Source organism: Gasterosteus aculeatus, chromosome 10, assembly GCF_964276395.1.
Source record: "Gasterosteus aculeatus chromosome 10, fGasAcu3.hap1.1, whole genome shotgun sequence".
Taxonomy (NCBI): domain Eukaryota; kingdom Metazoa; phylum Chordata; class Actinopteri; order Perciformes; family Gasterosteidae; genus Gasterosteus; species Gasterosteus aculeatus.
This window is the reverse complement of record NC_135697.1, coordinates 3,821,813-3,842,705: the sequence shown is the minus strand read 5'-3', so window position 1 is coordinate 3,842,705 and position 20,893 is coordinate 3,821,813. Positions and strand designations below refer to the sequence as shown.

The window sequence follows — 20,893 nt, the reverse complement described above, 5'->3', positions numbered from 1 at the left end:
AATGTAACTTAGCAGGCTACATTAACTCAACATTTTTTCATCCCCTTCCTGTCCAATGAAAACCATGTTGCTCCAGATTGAGGGATGCATTGAGTGAGATAGTTTTCCTACCTCTTAAGCAAAATAAATAATTTTAAATCATTCTTAAATCAGCCAAAAATTAGAAAAAAGTACGTTCTCACAAACCAAGCAAAAGAAATGGCTCGGGCAGGACCTAGATGCTACAAACATGTTGATTTTATAATATGCCTATATGATACAGTACGTTGCTTTCAGTGTGTTGATTAAGTAGATAAAACAACCTCAAAATATACCATATATAATAAAATATTGGCTGCCATGGAAACACTCGCAGGTAGTATTTTTGACAGAATAATTTCACTTCTGATTGGGTACTCTTACCTAGTAGCATTACCTACCGACTAGCATTCATGCATCCCTGTCGTTGCCAAGGCTGCAGTTGATGAGCTCAAACGACAGACAGCGCTGTGAGCATTTATTCAACTATTTTTGTCCGGGAGGAAGAACCACCGGACTTTCCAAGTGCGCATGCGCAACATATTTTTCACTGCAGATTCTCCAATCGCGAAAAGCTTTTCTTCTGCTGAGTGAGTGTAACTTTATGGCCAAATACATGAGGCCCCCAAACACATCTTTGTTCGTCAGAAACATCTCCGATGAGTCCAGGTGAGTCCACACTCGAGAACCATTGATCCTTACTAACGCAAGCTACCGAACATGAAGCTCGGCGAACGCTAGCTAAATTAGCTTATCGGCTAGCTTTAGCACTCTACTACATGCGTCAAGTTACGTTTGTTGCAGACCGTTATGTTTGAAATCTTTATAAGCTGCAGAGATCATTGCACCAAATAGATACTCTGTCTGTAATGCCGATGCACCTTCGTTCAAATGCAATTTGACGGTAACGTTTCTTTGTGTGGATTGAGTCTCTGTTTCACGTTTTCATGTTCACAACCTAAGCTAACATTAGCAACGTTAGCCAGTTTAGAACCCAAGCTAACGCTAGCAAAGGTAGCTAACGTTAGTTCACGTCCATTCAATATTTTATTGGATTGTTTTTGTAATGTGCCGGTAAAATTCTTTAAAATTCTTATTTGATATGGTTGAACTTACTAACAATAAATACTACCATAAGTTACATTTCAACCAGTAATCATTTAAATTGGCTAATTATTGCGTGCTATTAAGTCGTTATAACGGTAAGCTTCGTGTTATGACGTAGTTGCATCTAACGTTAACTGCGTTGTAATGACTAGCTATAATTTAAATATTTAATTAACCTGGAATTAAAATAGTTATTGCAAAGCATTAAAAACTACTGCAATCTATCTCCTCAGCGTTACTTGATCTCATAAACGTTTATGAACAATAATAGTGTTATATTACGTTTTTACTACAACATGCTTGTTAAAGCCACGGTTAAAAACAGCGTTTGCAGTAACAAGTTTTTTCCAAATGTCTTTTACTTGAAAAATAAATGACCTGAAGAAGGTAAATTAGACACAAATGACACACATGCCAGTGTATAAAGATTGTCTTTCTTTTCATTGTGGTTACAAAATGACCATCTGCCCGAGTTATCAGGTTTTACATTGAATTGCATGTTTAACAAAATAGTTTGCATATCTAAAGGAGCCAGTTCACTCCAAAACGTGACCGAATAATCGCCACGCAAAATACATAAAAAAGATAACCGCCAAAATAAATCCAACAGCACAGGTGTTGTGTGGACCGATGAGTCATAGCCGAGTAATGGTGACAGTAAATCTGACGGTGTTTTGCAATGAGTCTGCCTGTTTTGTGGTGAACTGTCCCTTTAGCCCTCATTGGCTGCTCTCCCAGCTGCTGCTACTGGTTGATGATGTAGGTAGAGTGGCCCGTGATGGTCAGTCCAGTCATACTTGTATTTACGGTGTTCAGGCCTGAGGATTTGCGGCGTGAGTTTGGCCGCTATGGGCCGATAGTGGATGTCTACATCCCACTTGACTTCTATACACGTCGATCAAGAGGATTTGCATACATTCAATATCCTTTCCCAATGATACTTTTACTGTGAATGTGTGCTCCTGCTAACAAAACATTTTTCAATTTCTTTCCAGCAGAGATTCAATAATGTGTTTTTCATGCACTTAATTTGATTGAATATCTAACCCGCATATTTCTCTGTTGTTGCTTCAGAAAATGTAAAAGCATCCCGTTGTGGAACCGGCCACAAAGAGTAACAAAGACCCATGTAGAGTAGAAGTAAAGACAAGTCACACAGACCTTCAGGATCAGAGGGAGGGAAAAGGTTGAAAAGAGAAAGTACAGCATGAAGAGGAAAAGGGAACGGAGACAAAGCTTCGATATGGCGGCAAAGAATTGGGAAAAGAAAAGAGGTTTAAGAGGAAAAGGCAAGCGGGAAACCCGAGTCCCTGTGGGAGTCGATTAAAGAGTGTAAAGATCAAGATGAAGTTCAAAGTCAAGCATGGGCAAAGGTAACAAGTCTGAATTATTTTGTATCCTCACAAGACAAATCCGCAAATTTGACATTCCAAAATCAGCTTTCCCTGTGACATACATCAATGACGTATTTAATTTGAATCAAAGCTATTTGATTAAAACTATTAAATGTTTTGTGATTTGGTAATACATTTGTCATCCTGGTACCTCAGACTTTTGTTTTTATGGGTTTGAAGAACTTGCTTCATCTTTTATCTCTACAGAAAAGTCAACAGAAGTGTATTTTGTTTGTGGCTTTTTAATTTGCTAATCCATATCAAGTAATACAATATAATTGATGTTCATCATAAACTGTTTATTCCTAAAAGTCAGGCCACACAAATGACAGATTATGTCTTTAAGGAATGCACCTTCTTATCATGAATGTACAATGACCGTGTGTGAACAACTGAACCAGAAGAATCTCTTGAGGCTGTGATGAGTGGGGCGAGAAAAGTGTTTTATTCCATGTCCTACTTTGCCCCTCTGAGATATAAAAAAACAAACCTCAATAATTCTTTGAATTTGTGTGGCCTTACCGTAAATGTGAGCAAACAAAAACCCTTAACAGCTCAGCATATTTGAAGATGTGCGTGATGCAGAAGATGCTCTTCACAGCCTGGACAGGAAGTGGGTTTGTGGCCGGCAGATTGAAATCCAGTTTGCCCAGGGTGACCGAAAGAGTAAGTGTTGACACTTTATAATGTTCATTTCCCTCCCACTCACTGTTGAGTCTGCGATCAAGTGTTTTGGTCAGATAATTGTTGGAATGTTGGTAGTCGACGTGAGTTGATTGAACAATTATACGAAATTCAACACCAACCAGCTCTGGTAGCAAGAGGAAAATATCCAATATTATTTAGTATTTCCTGTTCCATCACCTCGTTATTGCAGCGGGGAGCGTAAACTGCTTCACTTTAGAAAGCACTTTTTAGTCCATAATTTATGAAACACCAAAATAAATACCGGTGATCATGACAGTTACTTGTGGGAATGTTTTGTGCGTTCTGCTGTGCGCTCGGGGCTCTAACCCTCGTCCCCCTTTTTCTAGCCCCAAATCAGATGAAGACGAAGGAGCATTCTCCGGGCAGATCCTCCCGGCACGACGACCGAGACGGCAGACGCAGGCGCTCGCGCAGCCGCAGTTACGACCGATACCGATCACGCAGCCCTTCTCACGATCGCCACCGCAGGCGCTCCGAGAGTCCTCGCGAGTGAGTTCCACTCCATGCAGACGCTTTGCTCGCTGATGCGTGTAAATGTTATTCCCAAATGGCGCTTGAATTTTAATCTGCCCTCAGGTCTCGTGGACGAGTGTATGGGGGAAGAAGCAGGAGCCGCGAGGAGGACAGGTACAAGTCCCCTTTGACCCCGTAGACCTGGAGAGACTAGCTTTTGTAGCACAGTCTAAATATGTGGCTCTCTCATTAGAAATCCTCTTTTTAATACGCCAGCTGGGAAAAGCCTCCCGCCCTTTTGTCTCGGTTGCGGCGCAAACCCAATTCTAAGTGGTCTCATTGTGTGCTTCCAGATACAGGCCGAGGCCTCGCAGGGAGTCCAGAGGGAGATCTCGATCCAAATCGGCGTCCCCGCGGGAAGCCGTCAACCCGCCGTCGACTTCTCATTACGCCGAGGAGGAGGTGCGGCGGACGCACTCCCCGTCCCGCTCCAGGTCCCGCTCGGCGTCCAGGTCCCGCTCTCGCTCCCGTTCCTGGGCCGGGCACAAGTCCGGAGGTCGCTAGAAAAGTAGCCGCCCCTCCTGTCCGTCGTCATGTCAGATAGACCACAGCTGGTGCGTCTGTCAGGAAGTGTTTGTTTTGACATGAATGTAACGTCCACTGAAGCATTTCTAGAAAGCTTGTTTTTGCGGCTCCATTTTAAGAACAATGCTGGTCCTTTGCTTAGTTTTATAAAAACGTATTGTTGAGATTTCCCAATTTTAGAAATATGAATCAGTCAGCTTCTGTGTTCACTGGTAGTCGGCCAGGAATGTTTTTTTTTTTTATATATATATATACGGTTACTGAGGACTTTCTTTTCTAAACCCTATGCACCCTTTTTTGCAAAAAAAGAACATTCAGTATTGTAAAATGAATCCAGTCTGTTAGCGAACCAAACCAGCGTTTTCTGTGTTTTATGTCAAATCCCATTCTGTTTAAACTACCGCTGAACCATGTCGACATATTTCAGGTCTATCAGCCACTGCTGTTCCTTTTTTTAGTTTGTTTATAGGAAAACAAATATTCCAAAACTCTTCACGTCACATTGAACACCGTTAAAGTATTTCGAGTGCACTGCTTTACCGGTTAACTAAACACAGCTGAAGAAATGCAGACCTGAAATTCCAGCGTCACTGCGAGATCGTGGTGCGATGGCTGAGTGGAAGAAAAGCACGACGGCCGTAACGATGTGGTCTGTGTTGGAAGGAGGAACGCACCGGAACCCGTCTGTGTAACAACATGTGACTTTAACCACCAACCGCTAGAAAATGTTCAATCTTATTTTTCTTTCTTTTGTGGTGGTTTCTGTCTGATTACAACCTGTTTTGTTTTATTTCTGGAACCTTTCTCTTGATTTCAGTTGTGAGGAGCTACGAAGCGCTCTGGTTGGTGTTTGCACAACTGCGTTTCTGTTTTTACTGAATGAATCTCGTCACTGCATGTTTTATTCTCCTGATCTTCTATCTTTGGTAGAAAGAGAATGCTTTTTTTGAGAAATAAATGGATAACATTGAGTAAAAGGGATCGGTGTGTGACTTCACGCTGCTCATAGATGAAACTCGGTCCACTGAAGATGAAGAGGCGTAACTTTGTTTAGGGAATTAAGGAGAGAGAATGAAGTAAACATAAATTAGATCACCCTGCATGGAAAAATCCCAGGGACATTGATTTCCTTTTAATGGATCAGCAGCTGGGAGGAACAACTTAAATTAGATTCACGGGAGAGAAGCGACCATGGATGAAATGGGACGTGCCCCATCGATCGCTGTATTGGAAAAAAACATTGATTACACAACTACAATGGCAGGGTGGAGGCTTAATGGGAGTTACTTCACTAGGTTGTTTTTGACCCGATGGCTCTGCACGCAGGGACAACTGATGAAGCTCTGCCTGTTTTCCAAAATGATTAGTTGATGAAAATGAGTCTAGTGCGGGATTTAATTTCAATAAAGCCTCCTTGTTGTAACGACAGACTAGTTAAGGAGAGCATCTGCTAATGTGCTCATGGTCCCTTTAAACTAAGAAGGTTACGGCAGAGCTGCTGAAGATGAACGCTTGGAGGTAGTACTTTGGTTCAATTAAGGATAGAAGATGCTGGTTTGGTGAACCTTAAATTAGCAACTTAAATCTGCTATATGAAGATATAATTAAATATTTTGACCTAGAAGGTTTGCAACAAATGGCGAAGTTGGGATTTTTAATGACAGTAATGTCAGTGGAATATAATGTTATTCCATTATTTCCATTTTAGTCTTTGGTATATAATCACCTTAAAATTAGTATTGTGTTTATATAACTTGAAATTTAAAATGGCACAACAGAAAATCCCAACAGTGGCTTCTAGAAGGAAGCATTCGGGCTGTGGCGCCTGGCCTTTTTAGTACTAACAAGCATTTTAACTGAAGTTGTGATGTAATGGTTGAGATTTAAATTAGGATATTGATCACCTTCAAAAGCATCTTCTCTATCGATTATAATCCACCTCCCAAAATTCCCATCACACCCAGTGCACCAGTTCTGTCCGGTGGGATGCAGAGGATGGAACCAGTTCAGGGTCCTTTCCAGTTCAAACCACAAACCCGTATAAATTGCAGCACATCTCTCCGCTAATGATTCAGTCCACTCATAGCGCTGCAAGGTAAATGGCAACAGAGCAGTGCAGCCGTATTGATCGTTTCCGTCTTTCACAGGCTATAAGTTGTGAACAACCAGAGGCAGCACAGATCACTTGTTATTGTCCGGCTTTCACCAGCGGCGGAGAGTCTCTCCCGGAATCAAAGTTTGACCGTTTTAGAAGAATAAGAAGATAAATGATGTGCTCGTAGGATTGTGTCCAACAGCAGCAGCAACGCCATTTCTCAAAAGGCATTTGCTTACATTTCATATCCAAGATGAGAGGTAAGTATTTTAAGATATAGATTTGACCCTTTTTGTCATCCTGTTACCAAAAGCAGCTGATTCTATCAGATCAATGTGTGGAATCTTATGCTGTCTTATTGTGAGTAACTTTCTCATGAATATCGTTACGGATAACAATCATTGACTTATATTTGATTCTCTGACACGAACATTCTCACTGTGGAGTAAATGGTTTATTAAAGCCATCTCAATGCCACCTTCATCCGCAATCAGAACCCTTGATTTATTGTCCCTCACCCACTACAGCACCGCCAATGTAAATCATGGGAGACTGGAACTTCCTTGGAGGGATCTTGGAGGAGGTGCACATCCACTCCACCATGGTCGGCAAGATCTGGCTCACCATCCTGTTCATATTCCGGATGCTGGTGCTGGGCGTCGCGGCGGAAGACGTGTGGAACGACGAGCAGTCCGACTTCGTCTGCAACACCGACCAGCCGGGCTGCCGCAACGTCTGCTACGACCAGGCCTTCCCCATCTCCCTCATCCGCTACTGGGTGCTCCAGGTCATTTTCGTGTCCTCGCCCTCCCTGGTGTACATGGGCCACGCCATCTACCAGCTGCGGGCTCTGGAGAAGGAGCGGCACTGCAAGAAGGTGGCCCTCCGTCGCGAGCTGGAGGCGGTGGACGCGGAGCTGGTGGAGGTGCGGCGGAGGATTGAGAGGGAGATGAAGCTGCTGGAGCAGGGGAAGCTCAACAAGGCTCCTCTGAGGGGCTCTCTGCTGTGCACCTACCTGGTCCACATCGTCACGCGCTCAGTGGTGGAGGTCAGCTTCATGGTGTGTCAGTACTTCCTCTACGGACACCGGCTGAACCCGCTCTACAAGTGTGAGCGGGAGCCGTGCCCGAACGTGGTCGACTGCTTCGTCTCCAGGCCCACCGAGAAGACGGTGTTCATGGTGTTCATGCAGGGGATCGCCTGCATCTCGCTCTTCCTCAGCCTCCTGGAGATCATGCACCTGGGATTCAAGAAGCTCAAGAGGGGCATCCTGGACTACTACCCGCACCTGAAGGCCGACCTCGACGAGTACTACGTGGACAAGTCGAAGAAGGACTCGGTGGTGCATCAGGTGTGCGTGGGCACGTCCGTGGGTCGCAAGACCACCATCCCCACGGCGCCGTGTGGGTACACGTTGCTGTTGGAGAAGCAGGGCAACGGGCCCGCCTACCCTCTCCTCAACGCCTCCTCTGCCTTCGTCCCGATCAAAGGGGACCCTGTCGCAAAGCCGGACCTCCACAAGGACGGCAAGGAGGGCGTCCCGAGCCCCACGGAGCAGAACAGCAACTCCAACAACACGAGCAGCGAGACGCGCTCCCCTCCTTCAGACAAACAGGAGGAGCCGGAGGAGCAGTCTTCGCCCCCTCTGGAACGCATGGGGTGCACCAGCTCCGAGTATCCGACCCTCCCCGTGGCCTCATCGTGCGCAACGATGTCAGGAGCTGCGAGGAAGTCGCGGAGGGTCAGTCCACCGTGGAACTGCTCCACGCTGGTGGAAGGCAACGGGTCGGACAGCGGAGACTCCTATCAAGGGAACAACGGCGGGAAGCCGCGTGGCGGCTGCGTCGGACCCCGAGCGAGGGTGCTCTCCAAATCAGACACGAAGAGGCCGAGCAGGCCTCAGAGCCCGGACTCCGCAGGGGAGCTGAGCTCAGTGTCTCGACACAGCCACGAGAGCAACAGCCCCGTCCCAGCCTCTCCCAGCCGCCGCGTGTCAGCAGTGAGCAGCAACGGCAGCAGAAGGGCCCCAACTGATCTGCAGATATGAGCAGACTGCACGCCGGTTGACATGGCAACAGAAACGGCCAATAAGACAGGTGTGGGGGCACTTTTCACACATTGGGAGTTCTTTGAGAGACTTTAAAAGCAGCACAAAAGGCCTTTGTTACGCGTTGGGGTGGAGATTGATTTCTCCAAATAACTCCAAAGAGCAACTTTTTAAAACAAAAAAATAAATCTAACATTCACTTTTCAGACTTTACAGCTGGTCTGTTACAGAGATTCAGATGGACATGTAATGATTCGACTGTACGCCCGACAGCTCTGTCTGAATGATTAGAGAGGAATGGAAAAATGAACAGCAAATCTATAATATTGTTTCAGGTCACAACGTGCTGTTACACAACCTGATTTAATCATTTTAAATCAGTAACGCTGCCTGGATTATTCCAACCCCAGTTGGAGAGTTCTTCAGTAAGAACATTAATCACAAATATGAGATTGTCACATTCGGAAAATGTGCTAAATATCTTGTTGCGTTGTTATGGTCACATGAATAAAAAAATGCTGTTCAATGTGCTGTCATTTATCAGACTTAAATTTCTTTGGGGCACATGAGCGGCAACCTCTGTGATTGATTTTGTATGAGCTTTCTTACTCAGTATGATATCAATTCAAATGTTTTTGAGAAAATTAAAGGCCATTCTAAAAAAATGTATATTGTTTATCTGTTCATTTCAGATGACAGAATGATTTAGTTGAAAACAGAAATAATGGTAATTTCAAGAGAAGGATTGATGCCAAATACTGAAAAACCTTTTTTATTTATGACAAAGTAAAAGTTCCTTTCTAGCCAATGTTGTATTTACTATACATCCCTTGTTGTATTTACTGTACATCGCTTATAATTGAATAATATCTCTTATGTTTTTATCCAAAAGAGAAATGACAAAACCCATCCTCTCTACTGTGGCGGCCCTGCATCACGCTGTGGTTCGTACTGCATCAGCTGCCAAATGATATAAAGGCAGAGGTTAGATGTTACGCTGGCAGCAGCACAATCAAACAAAATGATCTGTAAATTTGGAGTTTCACCAGCATCTCACCCGGTTTCTCAGCTCTTTGTTCTCCCCCATGAGAAGGTTGCATTTCTGTTGAAGGTCAGCCAGCTCCATGCGAAGAGCCTCAGAGTCAACTGGATCTGGACCAGGACCATTGAGCTGAAGCTTTATGAAACTGTGCCAGGGGCTAAGGTCAAATGATGATCCCCCTTTCTTAAACACATGCTATCAAATAAAACTGCCATTGTATTTACAGTTTTAGTGCAGATGTAAAGGGGGGCTTATAGTGGGACCACAACTCTTCTCTGCAAGCTCAACTCGAAGCATAAACATGGCGTTCAGGTCCATTCAATGTACCATCAAATTTTATCGAACTAATAGTTTTTTTCCATATTTCTTTCTCAATAAAACGCAGCATGACCTCTTTGACTTGGGTCGGGGGGTCATCCTCAGCAGGCATGACAACACTCGTAAACACACGCCGAAAAGTTCTACAATGTGGTACACGTGAGAGAAAAGGATACTCCAGTGCATTGTCGGGTTTGTCATTCTCTTCATAAAGTTGCACTAAAACTGCAAAGAGAAACGGAATGGTCACAGAAGTAGGCGCACGTGTGGCTTAAACATCTTGTATTAAGTGCACAATAAGCGGTACGTGTTAATGAAATAAGGTTGGAGGGCTTCTCGTGCACATACCGCTGGTTATAGTGTCAAGGACTCCCGATTTTTCGAGATATCTTCTAAATTGTTCTCGTTTCGATTCCGCAGCCTGAAATATAAAACAAATATTCGGACGTTAGCAAAAACAGAAGTAATTTCCTGGTTGACAATAACACGCCTGTCGAAGTGTGTCACTGCCTTTACATATCTATTATGCTAGCTAGTTAGCATACATACTTTACACCAGCAAGTATTATATTTAGCGAGTAGAAATATCAGCTACAGCAAGTATATAAGGGTTAACCAAATACTCACTCTATAATGGGACATGGTAGCGACGACAGCTGTAAAATATATTTTACCGGTACATGAAAATTGCTGACTTGTGTTGGGGAGCTAACGTGAATAACTTCAGCTGGATCGTATGTTTGCTTCAAGGCGGTGGAATCGTTGCCATAACAACATGTTAAAAGAGTTTCCAGAAATTAATTTATTGTAGGATCGCTTTAATTTCTCACACGACGTAGTTAAAGGAACTGTTATCACTGGGCAGCCTTGAAAGATGTGAAATAGTTTTATTCATTAATTTCAGCACAACCAAACCGGTTGGTAGAGAGGAAGGCGGGCCGCGCGTTTCTCATCTGCTCAGACGTCACATCCGTAGCGCGGATCTGTAGCACATCTGCGCTTTCTCAACCGGATGGTCCAAATCCGGAGTAGCCCGTCCGCTCTCTCTAGAGATCTACGTCTCCCAACGCGTTGCTCACATGACAGCTAGAAACAACAATGCTCGCCTCGCCGGTCGATATAAAGGTATTTAAATGCTAGGTTACATGTTTCAATCACTTTTACCTTCACGCCTTCTTTACCGTCTTTGGTTCAAAACTTATTTACAAGGTAAGATATGTTTGCCAGATTATCCGTTAAAAAATGCCATTAAACATACTGTTTACACCAGTTAACCTAATAACTAACGTTAGTTTACGAACAGGCTAAGTTAACGTTATATAACGTGCAGAGTGAGTGTTAATGGAACAAAGCAGCTGCAGGTTAAATGGGTGGTCTAACGTTACTGAGCTTTAACGTTACAGGGTTACGTTTATATGTAGTTACATGGCACATAACAGACTAATCATTCTCAAGTTGGACTAGCTTAAACATGTTATAATAATGTTATGCCTTACTGAGGTATTTCTCTTTCCTTCATAGCTAACGTTAGACATCAAACATTGTGCAACTGCATTTCCTCAGTGGTTTCCTCATGTTGTTGTGTTAGTGCACAAACGCGTTGGTTGACGAAATTACCAAACCTGTTTCTCTCTGTTTCACGTCATTGCAATTCATTGTCTTATTAGCTTAAAAATAAAGGAAGGTTTACACCCTCATTGCTTTAGGTATGTCGGTGTTGAAAATAAAACTTGAGAAAGGCTTTTGAAAACTTTACAGGTGTCCACAGTAATAAACCTTTTTATCCCAGACAAGGCGGTAGAGAAAATACATTTTTGTTATATAATGCCTGAATTGTTTCAGAAAAATGAATGAATTGAGCTGTTTTTCAGAGGGTTCCATGGTATACCCACACACCCAAAAAGAGTCACATGGTGATGGCAAAGAGCATGCTTTGTCAGACAGACAAACTTGCAACGTAGCGTAAAAAATGTGTTGGTTATCTTATCCGCTAAGACCCGCAAGGAATCAATAAAGGCATTTATGAAAATATGTGGTGCGTGTCATAATACTAAGAATCTAATTAATTTGTTTCAGTCTTTAAATATTACATTACCTTTATTTTTTAAACTAACCCATAGCCTTATATTCTAACACAAGCCTTATATTTTATTTTATTTCTCTTTTGCTATGTTGTCTTATCTGTCTTGTTGTCCATTCTCTAACTGTCTGCTGTTATGCACCAACCGCAAAGTCAAATTCCTTGTATGTCTGACATATTTTAGTAATAAATGTCTTTTGATTCCTGAACAATACTCAAATCAATTGAAATTAAACACACATAAAGGGGAAAATGCAAAAAAAAATTAATGAAATGACGGGGTTCTCAAGAATTGAAATTTGATCCTGTAAAATTTGATAACATTTTTTATGAGAAAATAGCTTAAGAAGGAAATACTTTGTTGAAGAAAATTGATTAACTTGATAGGAGGAAAAGTAACCTGTAACTATACTTTTATAAACCAAATGATGAATTGCTTTCTTTCAATTGCTCCTATTTTTCTTTTAATATTTTGCCGAATGCATTTTATGGAGGTTTCATGGCTTTAGTAATTAGATACTCTCGTCCTCAACCTCTTTAAACGCAACCCAACCCCTGAATACATATTGGAAGCTCACAGACAAGTATGTTGTTCCCAGTTCCTAAACTGAGAACTCAGTTCCTAAACCGAGAACAATGCTTTTTCTTTTTTTCTGCGGTTTCTGCTGCCAGCAACATCATGGGTTGTCTCAGCTAAGCTGTCTATGCAGCTGGTGTGAGAAGTGGAACTCTAAACGTTGACTCAGCAGTTGGATCCTAAAAACAATTACCTCTTTTGACCCCCGCATATAATATAATACCAGTTCATGGGAAACTCATGATTATTTCCATTGATTCCTGTTTTCAATAAAATGTCCAACAATTGTTGGACACAAAGATTACATACATTAGCACATATTCATGTTTTAATGGATAGTTGTAGACAAAGAAATACAGTATGTATTTTGAGGGTTGAAATAGAACACCACAGCCAGTCTGCTGTTGTAATTGTGTCCTTTTTATTTCTGTTTCACAGTTTCCAGCACAGTAAAGAGACAAACATCACCTCTCCACCCGGCTGTGCAGTGGATCCATTCTCAGCCTCAGTAAGTTTGCGTGTTCAGTGTTCAGAAAGAATCACTGTGTGTAATGAAGCTTCCTATCAAATCCTGCTGATGTGTCGTGTGCATCCTCCTGTACATACGTGCCTCTGTCATGTTTTGATCTATTATCCTCCTTCTTCCTCATTGTTTGTGTTTTTCCGTGTCTTCTTGTCAGTTCCTGTGCTCGTCCAGCAGGACCTGGGGAGAACTATGGCTTGGTGACATCATTTCACTTAATATCCGAGTGCCATGCCGTCACCAAATGGCTACTCCATCAACTCGGCCTCTGTGGACGAAAGCGAGGACAGTGAACCCCTCATCAGGAACGATGCAAGTACGTGTTGTGTTTGCAGTGAGAAAACTTTCGTTTTGATCAAGATTTTGGGTTTGCAAACACGCCGAAACTCTCAAGACAAGTTCCAAGTTCTTTCAATAGTATTTGTCTTTATGGCTGTAACTGTTTTCAGAAGTCCATGTTGATTACGTTTTTTTCCAATTCCCTGAGGTGAAATCCAACTAGTGTGCAAAACCTTATATACAATTGATAATGTAAATATTTAAGAAATAAGAAATGTTTGGATATGTAAAAAAAGCTGCAGATTCATTTTCTCTCAATCAACTAAGTGTTATGTTTGTATTTAACATGCAGTGGTGCATACAAGTGCACTCATTTTCTCCACTTTCACGTGGCTCTGTGTTCTTTATAAACATTAACGAAGCTGTGTAGTTCACTGAAGCGAGCTCAGAAATAAAACACAGAAAATGTAGTGTTTGCAGTAATGGCTGCTGCACAACAATATGCTATTCATATATTCTATAGTCGTGTTCACATCAGCACCTCTGGTTAGTGGTTACCTGATGTAAGGTCTTAACGAGGGAGCTGACCATCAAATGACGGCAGTAAAGCAGACGATGCCCCTGACGTAATGAAGATACGCCGTGGTTAAGTGAGCCAGAGTTGACTGTAAAATCTATTGAGTGCCTTTTCTAAAAATAATTTGAATTTATTTGTTAAAAAATGTGTTTTTGAGATGACTCAATGTGTTTGTAAAGTAGATCCTCCATTCTTAACTTTACCTGTAGTGTTTGAGGTGGTTCTCACAGCGACCCACTGTCCAGACCACGCGCACAACCCTTGTACTCTTTGTGGACAGTCCATCCCCAGTGCTGCTCGGCTCGCCTCAACCTGGCTTTCCTGATGTTCCTTGGGTTCTCCGTGGTCTACGGCCTCCGTGTAAACCTCAGCGTTGCCATGGTAGCCATGGTGAATACCACTGAAACCGAACCAGCCCAGAACACCTCGGTAATCGGTGCCTGTCCAGCGCCAGCTGGGTCGGAAAACACCAGTGACCCCTTCCTGCAGCCCGTGGGGGTAACACAGAGTTTATACATTTTTACCAGTTAACTGATTCTTAAACTTGTTACAAATTACTTCAGGATAACAAGCCATTCAGATGGTTTCTTTAAATGAAGTAGGTTGTGTGAGAATTACTGTACGGCATTAAAGGAAGATAGATGAGACACACAAAGAGGGGAAATCTTCCTGATACAATTCCGTTCATTTTTACGGATATAAGTGTCTTTGCCTGATTTCAGATGTATAACTAAATTTATACCAATATTAGATAGTAGACCTCGACTCTACCAGGCAGCCTGTTAACGTTATCTGAATGCTTTCTTACCAGATCCCCCAGTATCCGTGGGACTCTGAGACTCAGGGCTGGCTGCAGGGGGCCTTCTTCTTCGGCTACCTGTTCACACAGATCCCGGCTGGCTACCTGTCTGGTCACTACGGGGGGAGTGTCTTCATGGGTTTGGGCGTGCTGGGCACCGCTGCACTCACCTTGCTCACCCCCCTGGCCTCCAGCATGGGTGCATACTGGCTGTTTGCTCTGCGAGCGTTGGAGGGCTTTGGGGAGGTAAGAGTGTTTGGAGCTGTGGGGAAATAGGATTGGCAATATTGTGCTTTTCTGTCGCGGTGGTCGACGGATTTAACAGCAATAATAGAATAATGGACATTTATTTGCTGCTAAATCTGTGACTGAGGCGACTCCAGAACTATTGACTATCCGTATTAGTACTTTTATACTGTATTCATTAAATGTTTATAGTAGATGGATAAATCTGCTGGTTATTGTTATGATTATTAGAATACACCTTTAGTCTTAATCAATTATCAAAATAGTGGTCCATGTGTTTTACATCCCAGAAGTGTTACTGCAGAGGGAACATTTGAAACCACGGATTGCAACAGATCTGCTGCCGGCCTCCCTGTCTCACTGTGCGTTTCTCCAGGGCGTCACGTTCCCCGCCATGATGTCGCTGTGGGCTCGATGGTCTCCCCCCCTGGAGCGCTCTCGCCTCATGACGCTGTCGGGATCTGGAGCCAGCTTTGGCGCCTTTGTGGCTCTGCCGCTCACCGGCTACATCTGCCAGACACTGGGCTGGCCCGCTGTCTTTTACATCTGTGGTGAGGAAGGGAAACCCAAACACAATCACATTCCACAGTCGGCCAGTCCACCTCACTACCTTCTTTTCTTTAAATTTTCACCATATCTCCAATAAATCTCTCTCCCTCTCCCTCAGGTGGTTCCGGTTGTCTGTGGTCGGTGTTTTGGTTTGCGTTCGCGTCAGATGACCCTCGCACCAACCGGCGAATCAGCAAAGAGGAGAGAGATTACATCATAAACTCCATCGGATCACAGGTGAACATGTTTTTATTTTCCTGTGAAATGCGACTCAAGTATCTGGACCTACTTTAGTAGTATCAATGTTTTCTCCTTGTGATTGCTCTCTAGGGAACAGGCCATGGCTGGTCGGTGCCTGTGCTGCCCATGCTGCTGTCGGTCCCTCTGTGGTCCATCATCATCACCCAGATGTGCTCTAACTGGTCCTACTACACCCTGCTCACCTCCCTGCCCACGTACATGAACGACATCATGCACTTTGACATCAAATCAGTGAGTTGTGGGGTTTTTTTCTTGAAAAAATAATAACAAACTAGAGAGGAGCTCTCCACTTGTGTCTGCAACAATTACTGCTGTACTGTGTGACTAAACGAATACGACCAACAACTGGCTGACCGTCCCCTGTCCATATAACGATGGGCTCATTTAAACGCAAAAACAAGCAGGCCGAACACAAGCAATCGCCTCAAGGTCGTCATTTTACATTTATCATTTAGCCGACGCTTTGATCCAAACTTACAAAAAGTGCATTCAATCAAGAGGGAAAAGAAGCAGAACGACAGGAATAAAAGACACGTCACACCATCTCGCCAAAAACAAAATGAAACTCACTGTCGGCGCGCGCAGCACACAAACAGTAAAACAGGTGATAAACAGTGTATTATGAAAGTGTCACAAGGGGACATTGAGCATTCGGCGATAAGGGAAGATTAGCAGTCTGCAGGACGGATACAGAGGTGCACATTCACTCACGGACACATGCGCAAGCCATCGCACGATCCTCCTGGCGGAGATAATGATAATACAAATATTGCACAATAGTTTAGTCATCTTTGTCCATACGCACCAGCTTGCGTACCTGGAAATATGAGCACACTCTTGGCGCTTTTGAAATAATGCCAGCTGTTTTCTATCACCTGGTCTGGTTTCTCTTTAACACAATAAGTACTGCGCTTTAGAGGTACACCTTTGGTGAGAGCCAGGTGAGCTCTTTCCCCCTGCTTTTAGTCTTTATGCTAAGCTAAGCTAGCCAACCGCTGGCTGCAGCCTCGTACAGTCATGAAAGTGGAATCTATCTTCGCAACAAGCTCTCTTTAAGTGTTTTCTGAGTTCCTTGAATGATATTGGGGTCAACCTGTCATCACCGACAAGCTGTAGATATGAGATGTGTGTACCGGATAAAGGGAAGCAATCTGGGAGCCTGATCACGTCTCTCTGTCTCCGCCCAGAACGGGTTCCTCTCCGCTGTGCCGTATCTTGGGGCCTTGTTGTTCTCGACGCTGTCTGGTGTCGCGGCAGACAGCCTCATCGAGAGGAAGGTGTTCAGCATCTCCGTCGTACGGAAGCTCTTCACACTCATAGGTACGGGAAACTCTGTATGAATGCACACTTGGTATTTGTCATGTGAAACAATGCGTTACATGTTCTGTAGTGTGCTTGTGTACTGCCACTTATAATACGTTCTTCTTGAGCCACATGTTTTCATTCAAGAAATATTGACGGTTTGGAGTCTACTAGATATGGCTCATAGTGAAGTATAGACGCTTATAATATTTTTAATGATATAATATAATAATATAGTCATTAAAAAACACTGAAATATTTGAAAGAATAATTAAATTGTGGTGAAAATTTGTGGATTAAGCCCCTGTGAGAAATCAAAAGCATATTGAACTTGTTTTGTGATTAAATATTTATTACTAACTAGTATATAGAAAAATCATAAAGAACACAGAAATCATCGATACAAACCGCATACAAAGTACAGAAAGAAGTTAAATGACTCAATTCAGCTGAAAAGGGGCCGATGGTTCCTTCTCCCTCAGAGGAGTCTGACCAAGCTTCTTGGGGAGGATAGAAGCTTTAATACATCAGAGAGGTTTGTGTGGTCCAATCAGAAGGCCATTCTGCACAAAAGGAGTTTCAGTAGGAAACACAGATGCTGTGGGAAAACACCCTTAACCCCAGGCAATCATGTTTTGACAGACAGAAGGAAAAACAATAAATGATCAATAAAAGCACACAATGGATTCCAGCTGTAAAAACACCATCCTGGACTAGTTGAGGTCACAGGTTTCGCAAGATACAGGTTTTCCCAACATTTTCTAATTTTCTCATAGTCTTCTGTAGGACCAGAGGAGTTGCACCCTGATGGACATTGACTCTCCAGCAACGGCTTTACTTTCCTGCAACGTCTTCCACCATTAAACAATCTGCATTAATCTGCTTTATTGGCCATGTTTGCACATAGATATACAAAGAAACAACAGAAATATAAAAAATATGAAGAAAGACATTAAATACAACAAAATAGAACTAAAATAAAACTGAGCATAAACATTTACTGATATGTACAATATAAATATGACGGTGGTAGAAGTCCAATGTAAATATGTGAGGTGTGTGGTAACATGACGCTCTAGTACATTCACCAAAGGGAATTACATTGTCCCCTGTCCTCCACAAATTCTCTCGACTTTACAAAACATCCTTAAAAACAAACAAACACGCAAGTGTCCTCGTCCCACTCAGCAGTGTGGAGCTTTGCTTGTCTTTGAGTGGAGGGACGCTGCCCTCATCTGGTTTAGATCCAGTATTGAAACAATGACATGAATATCAAGAAAGACACTCACGCTAAATATCATATATGATATTAAAGACCCAAAGAGCACCAGTAAGAGCAGAGATGTTTTGTCGGCGTGCACTGAGGTATATAAGTGGACTCTCTGTGTCTGCAGGTCTGTTGTCCGGGGCAGCGTTCCTCGTGGCTGTGAGTTACGCCGGCTGCAGCCACATCCTCACCGTCACCTTCCTCACACTCTCCGCAACCATAGGAGCAATCACTGCCGCCGGAGTCTACATGAACCAAATAGATATCGCTCCACGGTAAGTGTTACTCTTGTATTTATTGTTGCATCATTTAGATTATGTACATCAACTGATCTAATCTCAAGACTCAAGTGTATGAACAACAGCAATAACTACAGAATAACACGTTTTATTCTCTCTCTTCCCTGCAGGTATGCAGGACTCCTTCTAGGAATCACCAACACATTCGGGACCATTCCTGGAGTTGTTGCACCCATCGCTACAGGATACTTTACGGAGGACGTAAGTCTCATAAAGGACCTCGCGATAATAAGGTGTAGCTCTGTAACCGTGGTGGATGTTTGAGGCTTTGAGGTTTTTTGACCCATTACATGGCAGGTTTTTCCTGAAAAGGTTAGTTGTCTTCTATATTAAATTGAAACCTGTGAAACTACATTTATACAATCAACAGATTGTCTAATTTAAAATTTACTTTATTATGAGGAGAAGGACATTTAAATACATGAATCAGAGGATACCAAAATAAAGTCCAAGACATATTCCATCAGAACAAAGAAAATAAATATGGAGGAGGAAATAGAGGAAATACTTCATATTATAATCCGTTATGAAACTAATCATTAGTTGCAATCCGTAATATAAATAGTCCAAATATTCGCTTCACCTCAACCAACTATAGTAGTAAAATCTTTCTTTTACATAAATGCATAAGTAACTATTTACCATATAGCAACAACCATTTATAAAAAGCAGCTCAAAGCAAACTTTCTCTCCAGAAACCTTGATCTGTTGTTCACTTCCTCCTGGCTCCTTAATGTCCCGATCAAAGAGTTTCAGCGAGACGCGCGGTAGATGACAGCACAGTAACACGCTGCTACCTCTTCCCCTCCGGTCCTCAGCGCACCATGGCAGGCTGGAGAAAGGTGTTCTGGGTGGCTGCCGGGATCAACGTCATCGGTGCTATCATCTTCACCATATTCAGCAGTGGGAAGATCCAGCCGTGGGCCGTCGTCGAGGACGACGAAGCGGAAGCCGAGAAAGACAGAAGCCATTCCAACTCCACGTGAAAACGTGGATATTCAGACAAAGACATCCGACAAGGTCCGAAATATTTGAACATGAATACTACCTCTTTAAAATGTATAAATCCTGAAACACACTTATCAAATATTATGAGTGTGAGAGGTGTACAAACGGTATCAGCCAAGAATAGCATGATCAGGAATAATTTGAATCTTAGTTTATTTATCAATAATACTTTGGAAGGTTTATACTCAGGTACACATTTGAGAAGATTTTTACAATAATTCTAGCAAAGAGATGAGTTTTATACATTGAAATGTATTCACATTCTGACATTGGAAAAAAAACTATACTGCACTGTATTTACTAATCAGGAAATTTTTATAGAAGCTTACAGGAGCATAAATTAAGGTTGAACCTTTTGTGTCAGACAAATATTCTAAAGTTGTATTTTGCAAAACAATACATGGAACATAAGCACATGGAGCACTTTCGGTTGGATCAAAACAAATCCATTTTTAAAACCTTTTCTTGCACTGTGAGCAAGATGTGTGTATTTTAAGGACCAACGCACAGGAGCGGTATTAACGCCTTTACCTTTAGCTGCTTTGTTTACAGCTGTGACTGTTTCCTCAACCCTACTAGACTGTCCATGAGGACACAGAGAGGCACTTTCATCACAGAAAAATACATAGTTATACTGAATAGACTTTATAATGTTTCTTTAGTCTTCAGAAAACCAAAGTACCTTTTGCCAAGAATGTAATGTGTTTTACTAAAAGTGATTTCCTTTCAAGATACTGTGGTATTGCAGTGTTTTTAATTCCTTAAAGGTTTATTCAACCTCAATTATTGGTATTTCTTTTTAAATAGTATTTAGTAGTAGTAGTAGTTAGTAGTACTTACTTTTTAAATAGTAAACTGTTTTTTGCCTTCTTTCTGTTGCACTGCGGTTGTAAAGATACCATTTTTTTAAACACAATGTGTTTTCCTACGCTGTGTTTTGCAAATCTGAGACTGAACCAAATATGTAAACTGTGTCTATTGTGTGAAGAATCACGGAGCAAAACTAAAAGATCTGAGTGGAGTCTGTGTTTTGAAATGATATTGAAATTATAGATGTTCCCGTTCTCACTAAACTAATCATGTTGAGGTGATATAATTCTTCTTGTGTCCCATCATCACTAAAAATGAACAAAAGAGAGAAAGAGATCAGCAGGGCCAAAGTCCTGAAACAATGCCCCCCCCCCCCCCCCCCCTCTAAGTACTCACTATGCAGCCAAAATGGGCTCTCTCTTATAACAAAGCACTGTATTTGATTTGCTCAATTTGTTTTTTCAAAGTAACTCCAATTTTCATATAAATGTAAGTTAATGAAAAGTTATGCAGTTGAGGTATAACACAAAAGACTCATTTAAAGCAACT

General features: G+C 42.4%; 4 protein-coding genes across 7 annotated transcripts; 3 read left to right on the top strand and 1 right to left on the bottom strand.

Annotated features, from left to right (window-relative positions):
• Positions 1–30: 30 nt before the first annotated feature.
• srsf10b (serine and arginine rich splicing factor 10b) lies at positions 31–5,242 on the top strand. The gene is made up of 6 exons (XM_078080763.1): positions 31–687; positions 1,942–2,048; positions 3,084–3,185; positions 3,554–3,716; positions 3,804–3,854; positions 4,034–5,242. The coding sequence occupies exons 1-6, from the start codon at positions 464–466 to the stop codon at positions 4,242–4,244; spliced, it is 858 nt and encodes a 285-aa protein (XP_077936889.1). The 5' UTR covers positions 31–463; the 3' UTR covers positions 4,245–5,242.
• A 993-nt stretch (positions 5,243–6,235) lies between these two features.
• gja9b (gap junction protein alpha 9b) lies at positions 6,236–9,198 on the top strand. The gene is made up of 2 exons (XM_040189585.2): positions 6,236–6,620; positions 6,888–9,198. Exon 2 carries the CDS (start codon positions 6,905–6,907, stop codon positions 8,405–8,407), a length of 1,503 nt encoding a protein of 500 aa, XP_040045519.2. The 5' UTR covers positions 6,236–6,620; positions 6,888–6,904; the 3' UTR covers positions 8,408–9,198.
• mycbp (MYC binding protein) lies at positions 9,164–10,741 on the bottom strand. The gene is made up of 5 exons (XM_040189600.2): positions 10,395–10,741; positions 10,116–10,188; positions 9,944–9,992; positions 9,465–9,594; positions 9,164–9,367 (listed from the first exon to the last, which is right to left on the bottom strand). The coding sequence occupies exons 1-5, from the start codon at positions 10,407–10,409 to the stop codon at positions 9,323–9,325; spliced, it is 312 nt and encodes a 103-aa protein (XP_040045534.1). The 5' UTR covers positions 10,410–10,741; the 3' UTR covers positions 9,164–9,322.
• Positions 10,734–20,543, top strand: LOC120826959 (sialin). 4 transcript variants are annotated; one of them, XM_040189583.2, is made up of 12 exons: positions 10,734–10,892; positions 12,863–12,932; positions 13,105–13,263; positions 14,084–14,301; positions 14,615–14,848; positions 15,225–15,399; positions 15,516–15,634; positions 15,728–15,889; positions 16,846–16,978; positions 18,355–18,502; positions 18,637–18,727; positions 19,345–20,543. In XM_040189583.2, exons 3-12 carry the CDS (start codon positions 13,179–13,181, stop codon positions 19,510–19,512), a joined length of 1,533 nt encoding a protein of 510 aa, XP_040045517.2. In that variant the 5' UTR covers positions 10,734–10,892; positions 12,863–12,932; positions 13,105–13,178; the 3' UTR covers positions 19,513–20,543. The 4 variants fall into 4 exon arrangements, with proteins under 4 accessions (XP_040045517.2, XP_077936884.1, XP_040045516.2 ...); XM_078080758.1 differs by having other exon boundaries at positions 10,755–10,892; positions 14,013–14,301; XM_040189582.2 differs by having other exon boundaries at positions 10,810–10,976.
• Positions 20,544–20,893: the final 350 nt, after the last annotated feature.

Excerpts from the sequence above, each read along its gene's own strand:
- srsf10b (XM_078080763.1), top strand. The coding sequence starts at position 464 with ATGAGCTCAAACGACAGACAGCGCTGTGAGCATTTATTCAACTATTTT. Across the intron at positions 2,049-3,083 it reads AGGATTTGCATACATTCAAT|TTGAAGATGTGCGTGATGCA; the intron begins ATCCTTTCCCAA and ends AGCTCAGCATAT. Across the intron at positions 3,717-3,803 it reads CGCTCCGAGAGTCCTCGCGA|GTCTCGTGGACGAGTGTATG; the intron begins GTGAGTTCCACT and ends ATCTGCCCTCAG.
- gja9b (XM_040189585.2), top strand. The coding sequence starts at position 6,905 with ATGGGAGACTGGAACTTCCTTGGAGGGATCTTGGAGGAGGTGCACATC.
- mycbp (XM_040189600.2), bottom strand. Across the intron at positions 9,993-10,115 it reads CCTTGACACTATAACCAGCG|TTTTAGTGCAACTTTATGAA; the intron begins GTATGTGCACGA and ends TTCTCTTTGCAG. Across the intron at positions 9,368-9,464 it reads ACAAAGAGCTGAGAAACCGG|CTGATGCAGTACGAACCACA; the intron begins GTGAGATGCTGG and ends ATCATTTGGCAG.
- LOC120826959 (XM_040189583.2), top strand. The coding sequence starts at position 13,179 with ATGCCGTCACCAAATGGCTACTCCATCAACTCGGCCTCTGTGGACGAA. Across the intron at positions 16,979-18,354 it reads GAAGCTCTTCACACTCATAG|GTCTGTTGTCCGGGGCAGCG; the intron begins GTACGGGAAACT and ends CTGTGTCTGCAG. Across the intron at positions 18,728-19,344 it reads CAGGATACTTTACGGAGGAC|CGCACCATGGCAGGCTGGAG; the intron begins GTAAGTCTCATA and ends TCCGGTCCTCAG.